The sequence below is a fragment of the Mus caroli genome, unplaced genomic scaffold, assembly GCF_978045245.1.
Source record: "Mus caroli unplaced genomic scaffold, Mus_caroli_1 scaffold_14, whole genome shotgun sequence".
In the NCBI taxonomy this organism is placed as follows: domain Eukaryota; kingdom Metazoa; phylum Chordata; class Mammalia; order Rodentia; family Muridae; genus Mus; species Mus caroli.
In genome coordinates, this window is record NW_028227269.1 from 101,151,262 (window position 1) to 101,166,858 (window position 15,597).

The 15,597-nt window shown below is 43.4% G+C and overlaps 1 protein-coding gene across 5 annotated transcripts in view; it reads left to right on the plus strand.

Annotated features, from left to right (window-relative positions):
* The window catches only part of Unc79 (unc-79 subunit of NALCN channel complex), a 235,915-nt gene that overhangs the window by 86,048 nt on the left and 134,270 nt on the right, over nt 1–15,597 (plus strand). For all 5 annotated transcript variants that reach the window (XM_085830632.1, XM_085830633.1, XM_029484459.2 and 2 more), the window contains exons 8-11: nt 6,054–6,118; nt 10,931–11,019; nt 11,623–11,663; nt 13,877–13,905. In XM_085830632.1, the coding sequence (XP_085686758.1) occupies nt 6,054–6,118; nt 10,931–11,019; nt 11,623–11,663; nt 13,877–13,905 (224 nt within the window). The remainder of the gene's footprint in view (nt 1–6,053; nt 6,119–10,930; nt 11,020–11,622; nt 11,664–13,876; nt 13,906–15,597) is intronic.

Genomic DNA, 15,597 nt, shown 5'->3' on the forward strand with positions numbered 1-15,597 from the left:
AGTTGTGTGGATTGGAACACTACGTGTGCTTGGCCTGAGATTAGCAATGATCTGCCCACAGATGCTTTCCTTAAACATCAGATTAAAGCAATTCTGGTCTGTTCTTCACCAAGACTGTGAACGAGTGAAGGTCAGAGGGGATCAATGTTTCCTCCTTCTGCTGAGCTGACCATATGACTTCCTCTTTTTTATGTTCCTGATATGGCAAGTTATACTCATTTGATTTGCATTTTTGAACCAACTGTGAATTTCTGGGATAAACTCCATATTGTTATGCTGTATTTTATTGCCAATATTTTTGTTAAATATTCTTGAAGCTGTATTTATGAGGGGCATTTATAGTTTTTTAATTGTCATGTTTCAAGTGGCCTTGTTGACAGAGTAACACCAGCCTCGGGAACTGAGCTGAGAAGAGTCTCAGCGCTTCTCTTTTCTGAGTCTATATCGGGATTATTCTTACGCGAAGTCCTAAATTCTGACTGAAGCCATCTGGACTCAGGTTTTTGTTTTTGTTTTACTGGGAGATTTTCTGTTATGAATCCAATTTCCATAACAGTTGCAGGGCTACTTGTAGCCCATAGTTTTCATTGAGACATTTTAAAATTGTGTCTTTTGAAGAATATGGATATTTCATCCAATTAATAGATCCGTTGGTGTCTGTGTGTCTTTAGTATCTCCTACTTTCCTTTCAGACATGGGTAACTTATATATTGTCTCATGATATTTTTTCTTCTTCCCCAGACTGGTTAGAAAGCTTATCAAATTCCTTGATTTTTCCCAAGGAGCTGGCTTTTGGGTTTCCCCTTTTCTGTACTGTTCTTGTGCCTTCAGTTTTAGTAACTTCTGTTTCTGTCTGCATGATTTTCTTCCTCTCTCTAATACTGCACTAGATTTTGTATCTTCCCATCTTCATAAAGAAACAGCATAAATATCCCTAGACCTTTTGTATTTGTTTCATAAGAATTTGAAGCTATAAATTTCCCTTTTAATGTTTCCATTGCATTCTCATGAAATTGTTATTTATGTCAGGAATTTGTTATATCTGGTATTGAATACTTCCTAACAATTCTTGTGGATGTTAATTACATGAGATACACCTTGGGCTATAGGGGAACTTTAACTTATGTAGTGCTTAGTAGTATTTTAAAATATGAATACTTAGTGATTTTCTAGATACCTCTGTGTTGTGGATCTTCAGTGGAATTTCAGTGTCATCAAAGAACGTAAGACTTAAGTTTTGATTCTTTTTTTTTTTTTTTTTTTTTTTTTTTTGGTTTTTCGAGACAGTGTTTCTCTGTGTAGCCCTAGCTGTCCTGGAACTCACTTTGTAGACCAGGCTGGCCTCGAACTCAGAAATCCGCCTGCCTCTGCCTCTGCCTCCCAAGTGCTGGGATTAAAGGCGTGTGCCACCACACCCGGCTTAAGTTTTGATGCTTATTATGCATCTTAGTAAATGTTACTTATGTAGTTTAAAATAACATGGATTTAGGGAGGTGTATGGAGGATCCTGTCATTATTAATCTTGTTTCATTTGCACAATTTTATTGACTTTCTGTTCATTCATTTTATCAAAATAGTGAGTGAATGAGAGAAGACTGTTGAAACTCACAGCTATAAGTACGGATTCCTTTCCTTGGTCTTTCTATTTAGTAAACCCGCTCACAGTTAGTGCTGTTCTGTGCCTTGCTCTGTTGGCCCTTTGCATTTTTTTTCTGCTCATATTTCTTGACTTGGGGTCAGCTTGCCTGACATTTCTGTGGAGACTTTAGATTCTGGGCATGAGTGTTTTACATGGCATATTTTTTATTATATTTTGAGTGTTTCTCACATGCACACAATAAGAGTCATGCTTTCTGGAAGAATCTCATTTCATAATTCCTGCCTTTTAGAACATCTACCTGCAATGTGCCTATTATCTAGGTCGCTCACAGTGATGGCTGAGAAGGGCAGACTTACCACGGCCCCCTTACTCTATGACTAGGCCATTTGTTCTTTATGACTATAACAACTTTTTGGCTAACTTTTTAATATTTAATTTTATTTCTATGCCGGATTAATGATTTTTCCTTCTTTTTAAAATGTTTTCTCTAAGGCTGGTGCACCTTAGCACTGTTGTCTACCCCCAGATGAGAAAGTGCCGGTTTATTTGGTGACGGAAGAACATGCTTCACTTGGCCCCTTGCACCTTTTCTTCTTTATCCCAGATAGCCTTGGTTTAGTATATATTTGTAAGGAATAGTTTTATTAGATGTAGAATTCTAAGCTGAGATGTTTTTCTTTTGGCCCTTCAAAGATGTGGTTCTAGTGTCTTCTAGTGTATATTTGAAGAGTATATTAATTATACACAACAGTGGGTTTGTTTCATTTGTTGTGTTCACACAAGTTCTGATGTTTTCCCATTTCCTTCACCCCATGACCGTCTCTTATTTCTCTTCCACCTGCCGCTGATTCCCTTTCTTTTCCCAGCCAGCTCCTCTTCTGCTTCAGAGCCTTTTCTCTGATGAGTTCAGGAGGGTTTCTTACAGGGGTGGCGTTGCTTGCAGGAGCATAGGAACCTGATCAGTGGCTATACCACTCAGGGAAGTGTTTCTCCCTCTCCTGTCAACCGTTAACAGGGTATAAACCCTCAGCCTTAAGAGTCTCTTCCCCTTCCACAACAAGCTGCTGACAGGCTCAGTCCTGTGCAGATCTTTCCCTTGCAGATATTCACTGCTGTTGTGAGTGCAATCCCTATTGGACCCAGAAGTCAGTGTTGCCCACCACTTCCCCATTTTCTTCAGCTCTTACATTCTCTCTGCCCCGTCTTCAAGGATACTCTTTGAGCCTGCTGTGTGCGCTCTCCCATGCGTGTGTGTGTGTGTGTGTGTGTGTGTGTGTGTGTGTGTGTGTGTGCCTATGCGTGTGCTATAGATGTTTCGGTTACAGCTGAGCATTCAGCAGCCACCCTTTCTCATCACTTTTACTCATACATCAGTTATGAGTCTTTCTAATTACCTCTGTCCATTGCAAATGAAAGTGTCTCCTATCAAAGCTGATGGCAGCCCTAACCTATGGACATAAACGTAGTTATTTTGAAGGCACTTTGATGGGCACATCATGTGCATTTAAGAAGACAACAGAGGCCGGAGAGATGGCACAGAGGTTCAGAGCACTTGGCTGATCTTCCAGAGGACCCAGGTTCAATTCCCAGCACCCATATGACAGCTTACAACTGTCTATAACTCCAGTTCCAGAGGATCTGACACCTTCACACACACGTACAAGCAAGCAGAACACCAATGCATATACATAAAAATAAATCATAAACAACAACAGCAAACCCCAAAACAACAGCGATAGCTTTCCCTCTAGCACTTCTGACCCTCCACCATAATCTCAGCTGCAAGGCTTTTGGCAGTGTTTACAGTAGCAGATGTGAATTTCCTCCTGTGGAGTGGGCCTTAAATGCAATCAGGAAGTGGTTGACTACACTCAGAACAGACTTGGCACTAGTAGCATGCTGCCTGGCTCATTAGTACACAGGGCCCAGGGCTGGGTCAGACTGCTGTTGAGAGCTTCTCCCAGCAGTCTGCATAGCCTCTACTCCACCCCACCCTGCCCTGGCACTCTGATGGGTAGCCAGAAGGCAGGATGCTTCTAGATCAGTTTGAGCTTAACTTTTCTATGTCCCATCTTGCATTGTTTTTAAGAGAACATCAGTGATTGTTCTTATCTTTATCCCTCTATTAGTGAGGTATCTTTTGTTCTTAATGGCTGCTTTAAAAGTTTTCGGCTTTTTCCCCATCAATTTGATTTTAATAAGTTTTGATGTGTTTTGCCTTTGCTGAGTCTTGACTACAACCTCTTGAGCATCTATGAACTGTGGGTTAATAATTCCCATCAAAGTTGAAAAATGACTTAAGGGGACTATCCTAGAACCTGTTCTTAGCTCAGTGGCACTGGTAAAAATGGATGAAAAAATAAAAAAACAAACCAAAGGGATTGGTCCTCTCATACATTTCCCTCATCCACAGAATAGAGGTCATTAGAGCCCTGATCTAGTGTCATGGCTACTGCATATGCTAATCTGTTTCCTCCAGTTCCACAGCAGCTGACATGTTTTAAATATGACCTATTCTCATAATAGATGGGTTCAGAGAGGTCGGCAAATGCCACTGTGTATGCCAGCCTGCTCTGGCTTGTGGTGACTGGAGTTCAGTGGAAAGAAGGATTTAAGATTCATTATGAAACTCAGCAGGAAGAACGCTGTAATGGATGAGTTGTGTCTTTCACGAGTTTGGGTTGGAGAAATAAGGCGTTTGTTGCAAGTATTTGCAGCAGTGTACAGTCTAAAGGTAGTTGTGAAGTTTTCCTGATGGCAGAAGGAAACATACTGCTATTCTTCTAAGTCACCTTGTCTTTACTACCCATTGGAAATGAATGTGATTATTATGTAATCCCTAAATGCAAGTGATTTTTATTTATTTACTACCGATTGGAGATGAATATGATTATTACATAATGCCTAATCTCGAGTGATTTTCATTTATTTACTCATTTTTTCCCTTTCCAAGCAGATATGAATCTGTGGTTAGAATACTATTTCGTCTGATACATATGCAGCTAGAGACACGAGCTCCAGGGTACTGGTTAGTTCATATTGTTGTTCCACCTATAGGGTTGCAGACCCCTTTAGCTCCTTGGGTACTTTCTCTAGCTCCTCCATTGGGGGCCCTGTGATCCATCCAATAGCTGACTGTGAGCATCCACTTCTGTGTTTGCCAGGCCCCGGCATAGTCTCACAAGAGACAGCTATATCAGGGTCCTTTCAGCAAAATCTTGCTGGTGTATGCAATGGTGTCAGCGTTTGGAGGCTGATTATGGGATGGATCCCTGTGTATGGTAGTCTCTAGATGGTCCGTCCTTTCGTCTCAGCTCCAAACTTTGTCTCTGTAACTCCTTCCATGGGTGTTTTGTCCCCCCCCTCCAAAAGAATACTATTTCATGTCAATATTTCCTGTCTCCCTTGAAAATTAATTGACTAGTTGTTCCATAATATGGCAGTTCAGAGAGGGCCCTACTTTGAAGCATACAAACATTTACATAATTTAAACGACATCCTGCTATTAACTGCATTAGACTGTGTAAAGCCCAGTTACTGGCTATGTTGTTGCCTGGTCCATCTCAGATCACTTGTTTTGTTGTTGTTGTTTTTCTCTTGCTCTTTATATATTGAGTTAGAGACTTGTGTACAGGTATCAGCAGACTAGCTGATACAAACATTTTACATCTTTTTAGATGACATCATGCTATTAATTACATTAGACTGTGTAAAGGGCAGTTACTGGTCATGATTGTTTCCTGGTTCATCTCAGATCACTTGCTTGTTCCCCCACCCCCTGCTCTTTATATATTGAATTAGGGACCTGTGTACAAGTATCAGCAGAAAAGCTGAAGCTCAGTGTTTCAGGCAAGAAACTCATCTTCCAGCCTCCATTTGAAGAAGATGGAGCAGGAACTAGAATAGTGGAGAATCCCTTCTGACCCATCATGTTGTTACCTATTAAGCTTCTAGTGACAAAAGCATGGGACATTTTACATAGTGCCCCACAGTGAGATGAGCCCAGGTCAGGAACCTAGTGTTGCAGCATCTAGCCTCAGCTTGCACCAATCTGTGACCATCCTGGGCAACTTAATCTTCTAAAATTTAACTTACTATGTGACAGGAGCTTAATAACCCATTGCACCTACCTGCACAACTGTAGGGGACTCCAACAAAAATATCTTTGGGGCACCTTGAGACCTTGTCAGTGTCTAACAGGGCGAGATTGTATGGCCCTGTGTATCCCACTCAATACCGGCTTTTCTTTCCAGAAAAATTGGACAGAGTCACCCTACCTCGGCCTGATTTTAAATCTTTTTTTTTTTTTCATAGGTGATTGATTCTGTTGGGATGCTACTTGGTGATATTTTTATTTAGGAGAAAGCAATGCCGTGAGCGATCCACCGTGCCTTTTACTGGAGCGCAGGCAATCTCAGCAAGAGATTTTTACTGGCTTTCTTTTGCTTTTCAGCTTGGAATCCCATCCACTGCCAGCATATCGAATGTCACAATGCAATCAACAAGCCGGCTGTGAAGGTACTGCTTGCTCCCCAAGCCTGGTCTGCGCCTGTGCTCTCAGTTAGTAACCTGCTCAGTGAAGGAGCAAGTTGCATGCATCTCTGTAAAGCTGAGCTCTGCTGTCTGTCTCAAGCACTTCCGTGTTCAAAGTTGAAGGGACAGTATTTGGCTAAGAGTAACAGTGGTCTCTGTGAGTTTGGGCTGTGACTTCACAGCCAAGGTCTGTAAGGCATTGAGCTAATTGTCCCTAGAATCCCAACAAACACATCTTTAACTGACGAACTTGTCTTTAACTGGCTTCTGTCTGAACCAATACATTTGGGAATCCTCCCCTCTCTGCTGATCACATCCTAGAGTCTGTGATAGGACTGTGCAACTTCGAACCGTAAGATATAGACACCTTGGCTCCAGAGAAAGAACAGATGTGAGTGAGCCAGGGGCAGAAGCACAGGCTTTGCACTGCGCATTTTCTCACATAACCCCATTCTGAACTTTAGAAGATGTGGGGTTCAAGGTCTTTTTTCTTTGGCGTGAGGGTGTTTCGGTAAGCACATGGCAGGTCATGTGGTACATGGAGTTGGTCAGTCGCTTCTTACAGCAGCTAGGCGTCCAAGGCCCCCTCCTGCTTTTGTTTTTCGGTTTTCCTTCCTTCTTTTTTGCCTGTTACAGGTTTCTTCAGTTATTTTTTTTTCCCTTGCTTTTATGACAGACTGAATTCTCAAGAGGCCTCTGGCATCCTGGTTAGTAATGCTTTCTGGCCATCTAATCACAGAAAGGAGAAATTAGATTTTCTCCTCTTCTAGGCAGACAGCCCAGCCCACACATCTGGGTTGACCTTACTTTTATGCCAAAAGCCAGTCCTGGAGGCCAGGCACAACCAGCCTGCTCTGGTATTTTTCTTTTCTTTATTGAGATGAAATTCACATAGAAGTTGTTTAAATTTAAAACTACTTAAAAGTAAACACTGGGCATTTAGTATGTTCAAATATTTGCAGCCACCATCTTGACCTGCCTGAAAGACATTTTCATTACATGCTTTCTCCCTGACCAATCTTTTTTTTTTTTTTTTTTTTTGATCTCTAGTTTGTTCACTTTTAGAAAACTAACGTTCTGGGCAAGGCTTTCTCCTGTGCGGCTATGTTTTGCACTATAGCGGGCCTGGCTCTGTGGGGCTTCTTCTTCACACAGCCTGGCTTCTCCTAATGGCCCACCACCACCAGGACACACAGATGCTGGGTCTCATTCTGCCAATTGGGAAGGAAAGTGGAGGGATTGTACAGTGTGACACAGATTCAGTCTCTTTAGAGACAGGTTCACATTTGAAGTGAAAACCAGTAATACAGACAAAAGGGACATCCACAGAATGAGGTTTGTTTGGTTTTAGACCCTGGCACAAAGGACTGAGGTGGCTGTTTTACATATCAAAGCAGATCTGGCCTCCAGGTTCTGGCAGCTGCCCTTACCCCAGAGACTCCTCCCTATATGATCCAGACAGGCTACCACTGTGCTCTCTGTCTCTGTCTCTGTCTCTGTCTCTGTCTCTGTCTCTGTCTCTCCCACTCTCCTCCTCCTCCTCCTCCTCCTCCTCCTCCTCCTCCTCCTTCTTCTTCTTCTTTCTCTCTCTCTCTCTCTCTCTCTCTCTCTCTCTCTCTCTCTCTCTCTTTCGTTCCTCCTCCTCCTCTTTCTCCTCCTCTCTGTGAGAACTCCCTTACCTCCCCTCCCCCATGGTGACTCCCCTGGCCTCAATCCTTGGGGCCAGTGAACTTGCCCAAGAGCAGCTTCCCAATAAATCTTCCTTTAATATAACCTAATCTGGCTTGAACTGGCTCATTTCACTGATAGAGAAACAGCCTATCATAGATGAGGCAGTGATAGGAGTTACTTGAAATTTTTTCTTTATCTGTTTTCCCGAGCCTGTACATTGGGCATAGATTATAAATGGGTTTGTTGTTGTTTTGTTTTGTTTTGTTTTGCTTAAGACTGGGGTCTCATCATATGGCTGTGCCTGGCTGAGAACTCACGATGTAGATCAGGGTGGCTTCAAACTCCAAGATATCCACCTGCCTCTGCTTCTTGAGTGCTGTGATTAAAGGATTTTTTTTTTTTAAATGCAGCAGTCAGACACAAACATATTTTAGTAGAACAGAACCAGCCAGACGTGTTAATTAAGAAACATAATAGGTCAAAAGTCAGGCAGCCAGTCTCTAATGACTGCCGTTCTCACATCCCAGGAATTTTTCCTTTTGAGTGGAATGGAAAACTTAGCTGCCACGTTAGTGACTTATTGGGAAAGAGCATGAAGCAACAGTGCTCAGGACATCCACACGGGGTGCATGGAGACGCTCAGGGGGAGCAGACGACTCCACAGTGGAGCCCACTCTGTCACAGACACGGTAGTCTGAGGCTTTAATGATTTGCCCAAGGGAATGGCACTTTTTAAGTAACAGCCAACCGTCTCCATAGAGATGGGGTGAAAACATGTCAGAATTTAAAGTCTTATATCACATTCCACTGTGAGTTATTCCTGGTTCCATTTAAAGTTCACTTTATGAAATTGGCTGAAGCCCAGGGAATTATGTAAGATAGGGTCAGCAAACCTCACAGCACTGCTAGTGTGGCTGCTGTTGCTGTGGCCCCTGACTCTTACTGTGAATAAAGTTTTATTGGAATGCAGCTTTGCTTACCTGCCTACAAAGCGGTTGCTTTTATGCAATGCCTCTACTTACCTTCCAATCACTTGTAGAAAAACTGCCAATGTCTCAGACCAAAGAGTAGTTAGTTACTGTGTCTAAGGACCCATTAAATGTACATAGGAAATATTTCACGTAGATTGTTAGCACTAGCTAATATGCAATTATGAACTTTGCTGGCTTAATTATTTAAATCTAGCAATTTTGGTCACTAAAACTTCTCAAGATTTTCACTTTGAGTTATAGGTGGGGTCACAAACGGTGGTCACTTTCCTCCTTCAAATCAGTGAGAACAGCTAAAGACAGAGACATTCCAGAAGAGTTAGAACCAGGCATATTCCCTGCACATGCAGCTAAACCATAGGTATATTATTCTTGAAGGCAAGCACAGAATGCAGGATGGAAAGGCTAGAGATTTTTTTTAATTAGATATTTTCTTCATTTACATCTCCAATGCTATCCCCAAAGTCCCCCATCCACCCCCCCCCCTCTACTCCCCTACCCACTCACTCCCACTTCTTGACCCTGGCATTCCCCTGTACTGAGGCATATAAAGTTTGCAAGACCAAGGGGCTTCTCTTTCCAATGATGGAGGACCAGGCCATCTTCTGATTCATATGCAGCTAGAGACACAAGCTCCAGGGAGTACTGGTTAGTTCATATTGTTGTTCCACCTATAGGGTTGCAGATCCCTCCAGCTCCTTGGGTACTTTCTCTAGCTCCTCCATTGGGGGCCCTGTGATTCATCCAATAGCTGACTGTGAGCATCCACTTCTGTGTTTGCTAGGCCCCAGCATAGCCTCACAAGAGACAGCTATATCTGGATCCTTTCAGCAAAATCTTGCTAGTGTATGCAATGGTGTCAGCATTTGGAGGCTGATTATGGGATGGATCCCTGTGTATGGAAGTCTCTAGATGGTCCATCCTTTCGTCTCAGCTCCAAACTTTGTCTCTGTAACTCCTTCCATGGGTGTTTTGTTCCCAATTCTAAGAAGGGGCAAAGTATCCACACTTTGGTCTTCGTTCTTCTTGAGTTTCATGTGTTTTGCACATTGTATCTTGTATCTTGGGTATTCTAAGTTTCTGGGCTAATATCCACTTATCAGTGAGTACATATCATGTGAGTTCTTTTGTGATTGGGTTACCTCACTCAGGATGATGTCCTCCAGGTCCATCCATTTGCCTAGGAATTTCATAAATTCATTCCTTTTAATAGCTGAGTAGTACTCCATTGTGTAAATGTACCACATTTTCTGTATCCATTCCTCTGTTGAGGGACATCTGGGTTCTTTCCAGCTTCTGGCTATTATAAATAAGGCTGCTATGAACATAGTGGAGCATGTGTCCTTCTTACCAGTTGGAACATCTTCTGGATATATGCCCAGGAGAGGTATTGCTGGATCCTCTGGCCATAGATGCGAGCATCAGCAACAGAATACAAGAGATAGAAGGCTAGAGATTTTAATAGATGGAAAGTTTAAGCAGTTAGCCACCTGATTGTTGACTGATTTAAAACCTCAAAACATCCTGACACTCATCTATAACATGATGTGCAATGTTCCACAATAACAAGAATGCACAGGACTGGTGGTGGTGGTGGTGGTGGTGGTGGTGGTGGTGGTGGTGGGTGGTGGGGTGTGGGGTTGGGGTGGTAAACAACATGCTGGCTGGGGGTGGGGTAAAATGGAACCCTGGAGTGAGGAAAGGCGGTCCCCTCCCTTGCTAGGTTTCCTGTGACTGCCTCCACTGCCAGCATCTTGCTGTCAGTTAATGATTTTTGAAATCTTAATGATGGAGTTTCCTTTTCTTAAAGAGAGATTGCTCTGTTTGTCACTCGCGTAACGCCTCTGAGCATTCAGTAACAGGAGGATCTCTCAGCGTTGTGGCAGGAGGGAGGATTTCTTGACAGTGCTTGTTACTTGAATTGCAAATTGCAAATAGAGGAACCATGGCAGCCACATTTTGGTCCCGAGGTGTGGGCTCCAGGGGAGAGCAGGTGGTTTACACAGGAGTGGGTTTTTCTAAAACAGTTTACTCTACCTTGCTTCTAACTCTGTCATTGTTGACCTGTGTGCCCCATAGGCTGGGGATGTGGTCCGCAGGAGCAGGAGAAGTGACCCTGTCTTGTCCTTTGTTGCAGATGTGTATAGACCCGTCCTTGTCCGTAGCTTTGGGTGATAAGCCACCTCCACTGTATCTCTGTGAGGAATGCAGCGAGAGGATTTCAGGGTAGGTATGAGTCCGATAACAGTCCGACAGCCGGGAAAGCGGTTTACCCAGGGGTTGGCTACTCTGCTTTCCTGCGGGCCTTTGCTCTGGTGTTTAGAGGTTAGTCCATCTGACGTTTAACACAGAGAGCTGCTATCTGGGCGATTTCTGCTTTGAAAAGTTGCCACATCTGTCTCCAGAGGACACAAGAGGGCAATTCCACGCAGCGGCACAGCTCTGATTTTGAAGTAGCCCCAGTCAGAAGGCTGCAGAGAAAACTTGACGCTGCAGGAAATTATAGTTTTCAAACACGGTGTGTCGTCACTCCAGCGGTCCCTTTGTCCGTGTTAGTTTCATGATCTCACTTGCTTTGTCTGTATCGCCCCGAGTTTTGGTCAGTATAACGGACATCTGAAAGCATCCTCTGAATACAACAGAATGTGAGGAAATGCCTATAACTTATAGATTGTTTGGGAGGCATCAGATGCCTTAAAAGTTTATGACGGTGCTCTTAATTACCCCGCCTCTGAACAGCTCTGATCGGTAGTGTATAACGCACAGGCCTGCATGAGCGAGGGGAACATTCCAGCGAAGCTCAGAAACCAATTTCATTTTTCTTCCTAGGGACCACAGCGAGTGGCTGATTGATGTTCTCCTGCCACAAGGTAAGGTTTTCTCCGGAAAGGATGGAAAATGAGTTATCGTGACTAACGACATGGCTGATTTATCTCCTTTTGTGCTACTTTATAAAGACAGCAACCAAGCCTCCGGGTTTTAGGAATATTCACTGACCCAAGGCATTCCATCAACGTCTTGTTTATAATATGCCTAAACACTTAACGACTGGGGAAGGAGCTTTCAATTCTACCAGAAATTAAGCTTAGATATCACAATTAGTGTTCTGCATGACTACAGTCCTGCTGAGTTGAGTCTTGAAGAATTTTCTGTGTGTAGAACAGACACTGCCACGGTTGTTGGTGGCAGGTTGGAAAGGGAACAACAATCCCCTTTCCTGCTACTGTTGATACTGGCTCTGTATTTTTGGGGTGAGAGGACAACCTTTAATTGTTCTGAGAGCCTGTCTCCCAATCAGTAAGGTGGAGAGGAAGTGTATCTAATGCCTTTTAATGACAAGATTAGATCTGTGGTGCTCCCCAAAGCCTGTTAGAATCTGGAAGCTGTGTGTTCGAAGTTGCTAGGTTGCGCACGGAGAAGAGGGTATCGCAGCCAGCCAATCAGGGCTTCATCGAACAGCAAAAGTGCTCAGGAAAGCTGAGGACACACATGGGTGGGGAAGCTGGAGGTATTGACCCAGCTCAAGGACACAGCAAGGACTGTGACTACAGACACAGGTAGTAAAGGGACTAGCAGGAGAGGCCACGGGAAGCCTGATGCAAACAAGAGCTCTTCTTTTAAATTATACTACTTCTTTGAAATTCCCTTTTAAACATTAGGTTGTCTCAACTTTAAGAGAGAAATCAATGTGATGAGTGTCCCTAACACGAAGCACTGCTATCCAACAGCCTCTGACTTTATACGGAGGAAGATTTGGGCTTGTATGGACAGAGGCTCATTTCTACACTTTACACCAGGCCACTCTTCTAGGGAGCCTGTGCTGCTCTTCCTAGCTCTTCCTCCTGGGTACTGAGAACACCGGCATGCCCGCCCTGACCAGCTTGGTTTTCTTTTGTCTTAATTTGTTTGTTTTCTTAACAGACAGGCTCTTGCTCTATTGCCTAGCTTGGATTTAATGTCCAGTTGGAGCAGCCTCTCGCCTCCTGAGTAGCTGGTTCTGCAGGAGCATGTGGCAATGTTCAATTCCTGAGACACTAGTGAAGTGTCAGACATGGCTCTGAGTTCTGGCCACCATTCTTAGTTCATCTGTGGAAGAACTGAGAGCAACCTTTTGGCTATTTACCTGGAGGTGTGACATTTACATCAGGTTACTTAATGCACACAGTAGGCAACCAAAGGGTTATGTAAAGTGAGCTTTAAACACTGAGTTCTACATTTTACTGATTTTTGGCTTGGAAAACACCTTCCTCTAATCTTTTGAGTGAGTGTAACACAGACTGTCCTATAAATAAAGCGTCAGTCCATCTCTTGGGGCCTTACTATTTTAAGGGAAAGTGGTGATAGATTCTCGGAAAAAAAAATTATTTTCTACTACTCTCAAGATCTCAGTCTCCATGGAAACACAAAATGCAAACTGGGAAGAGTTCTTATGCACTCATTAAGGTCAATCTCGTTAGCAGACAGTAGTTTGACTGCCTTGTTCCAGTGGATCTCTACTCATGTCTGACAAGAAACTTTTCATAGGTAACCACAGGCTGTTCTACACTAGTTAAGACGGATAGCTCAAGTCAGAGTAGACTAAGATAAGTGTCTCCTCTAGTCTTGACATCTCACGCCGGTACTCTAAGCACTGCCCGTTGCTCTACATAACTGTCACAGAAAGAGCAGTGACAGGAGCCCAGAGTCCTTAGCTGCTCTGGAGGTTTCTGTGATCCGGAGTAAGCCTTCGGAGTATTACTGTCCACTGAACAACAAGATGAAGTGAGACGATTTAACCTGACCGACTTCCTTAGCATATTTGAGGTTACATTGGACTTGAGAGTATGAGACATGGTTACAGCATGCTGTAAAACCTTAAAAACGATCAGAACATCGAGAAAGAGATGTTTTATGCTTTTGAGGGGAAAATAGAGGCCAGTAAAGGTAGATGGTAATTTATAAGGCAAACCCAGCGCTTTTGATGAAGTCCATTGGCTTACATTACTAAGACTGTATTTTTTTTTTAAATTACCGTTCTTGGTTGCCCTTATTTAAAACGGGCTCTCTTGTTTTGTTGATATTTTGTGTGCCTTCCCCTTTACAGCTGAAATATCTGCTATATGTCAGAAAAAGGTAAGTGCAAGTCATTTGTGTGGTGGGCATGATTTTCCCGTGTTTGTGTGTAATCTCATCCGTCGACATCCGCCTCATTTCTGCACCATGGTTTCCCACTTTGCCCACATCAGTGTATTTGTGAAGGACGCGAGGGAGTGCCACACGCATGTGAGATTGTGACATCTACATGGTCTCCCAGTCCATGGCTGCTTTTGCTCACTCACCGTCATGTGCCCAGTGTCTTTGCTCAGTACTCTGAATTGGAAGCATGTGTGTAGTTCTGGGGAAGAGACTAACCACGAACGGGTGTGGGTGACAATGTAGTTCATGGGATTTAAATTTAGGAAATGGTGTTTCCGATATGCTAAAAATGTTTAATGCATATAGCTTAATATATGTCAAAAATATGCCCACATCAAGTATATGTAGAAAATATTCATTCAGGTAGAAGTTGGATATATGTTTAGCTGAATATTCCCCGGGTAAAACTGCCTTTTGCCGTTTTCATGATTCCTTTGAGCCATTCCATTTTATGTCCCTTTCCTATTTTTTTAGTAGTTCAAAAACTAAGGAAACAGTATGGTCCCATTCTATTCTCTCCTGCTTATGTGAACCCTGTGCAATTCATTCAGACATTTTAGGAGGTTGATCGTGGATCTATGTCTTTGAAGGCTGTCTTGGTTATTTTTTGTTATATAGCAAACCATCCTGGAATGTACTGGTTACCAGCAACAATTACTTGATTGTAACTTTGTGGATTGGCAATTGACTAATGAACTCTTCTGGGCTTCTCTATGTTCTTGGGTTGTTGTTGGTATGTGGTGGGGAGTCCCTGGTGTGGAATAGAGAAGACTGGCTGATAACAGATGGGCTGATGATCACATATTACATACGGGACCGTAGCTTGCTTGGGTGAATGGTTCGGGTGACAGAGGTGTCTGGGCTTCCCTCTTCCCATGAGAAGTCTCACCCTCTAGGAGGCTAGGCTAGGCTTGTGCACTTTCTAAGAGAACCAGAAAGAAGGTTGCAAGACCCCTCCTGTCAGAAGCTCAGAAGTCACAAAACATCAGTTTTGCTGCATGCCACTGGGTAAAGCAACTGGAAGGTCAGCGCCGTGTGGAGGAATCTGTGTAACAGATTAAGCGGTGAATAGTTAGGGTTACTGTTGGTATGACGGAGCACCGTGACCGAAAGCAAGTCGGGGAGGAGAGGATTTATTTGGCTTACACTTCCAGCTCACTGTTGATCATTGAGTGTGTCCAGGTCAGGAACTCAAACAGGGCAGGAGCCAATACAGAGACCCTGGAAGGGCACTTCTTACTGGCTTGCTTCTCATGGTCCATGCAGTCTGGTTTCTGAAAGAACCCAGGACCACCAGCCCAGGGATGGCACTACCCACATCAATCACTAATCACTACACCCCGAGCTTAGGGAGGCATTTTCTCAATTGAGGTCCCTTCCCTTCAAATGTCTCTAGGTGTGTCACGCTGACATGAATTAGCCAGGAAAATTTGCTCCTTGTCAACTTGAGACACAAACATTATCATCATTAAGCTGCAACCTTTCCTTTCTTGTTCATCCCCAAGACCACAAATTAACATAAAACATCACAAGATCAATGCAATGTCCAATGTCTGGGATCCACTCATAATCATATGGACTCCTCCAAAGGGCTTGAGTCATTTCTTCAGCTTTGCCTTCTGTAGCACA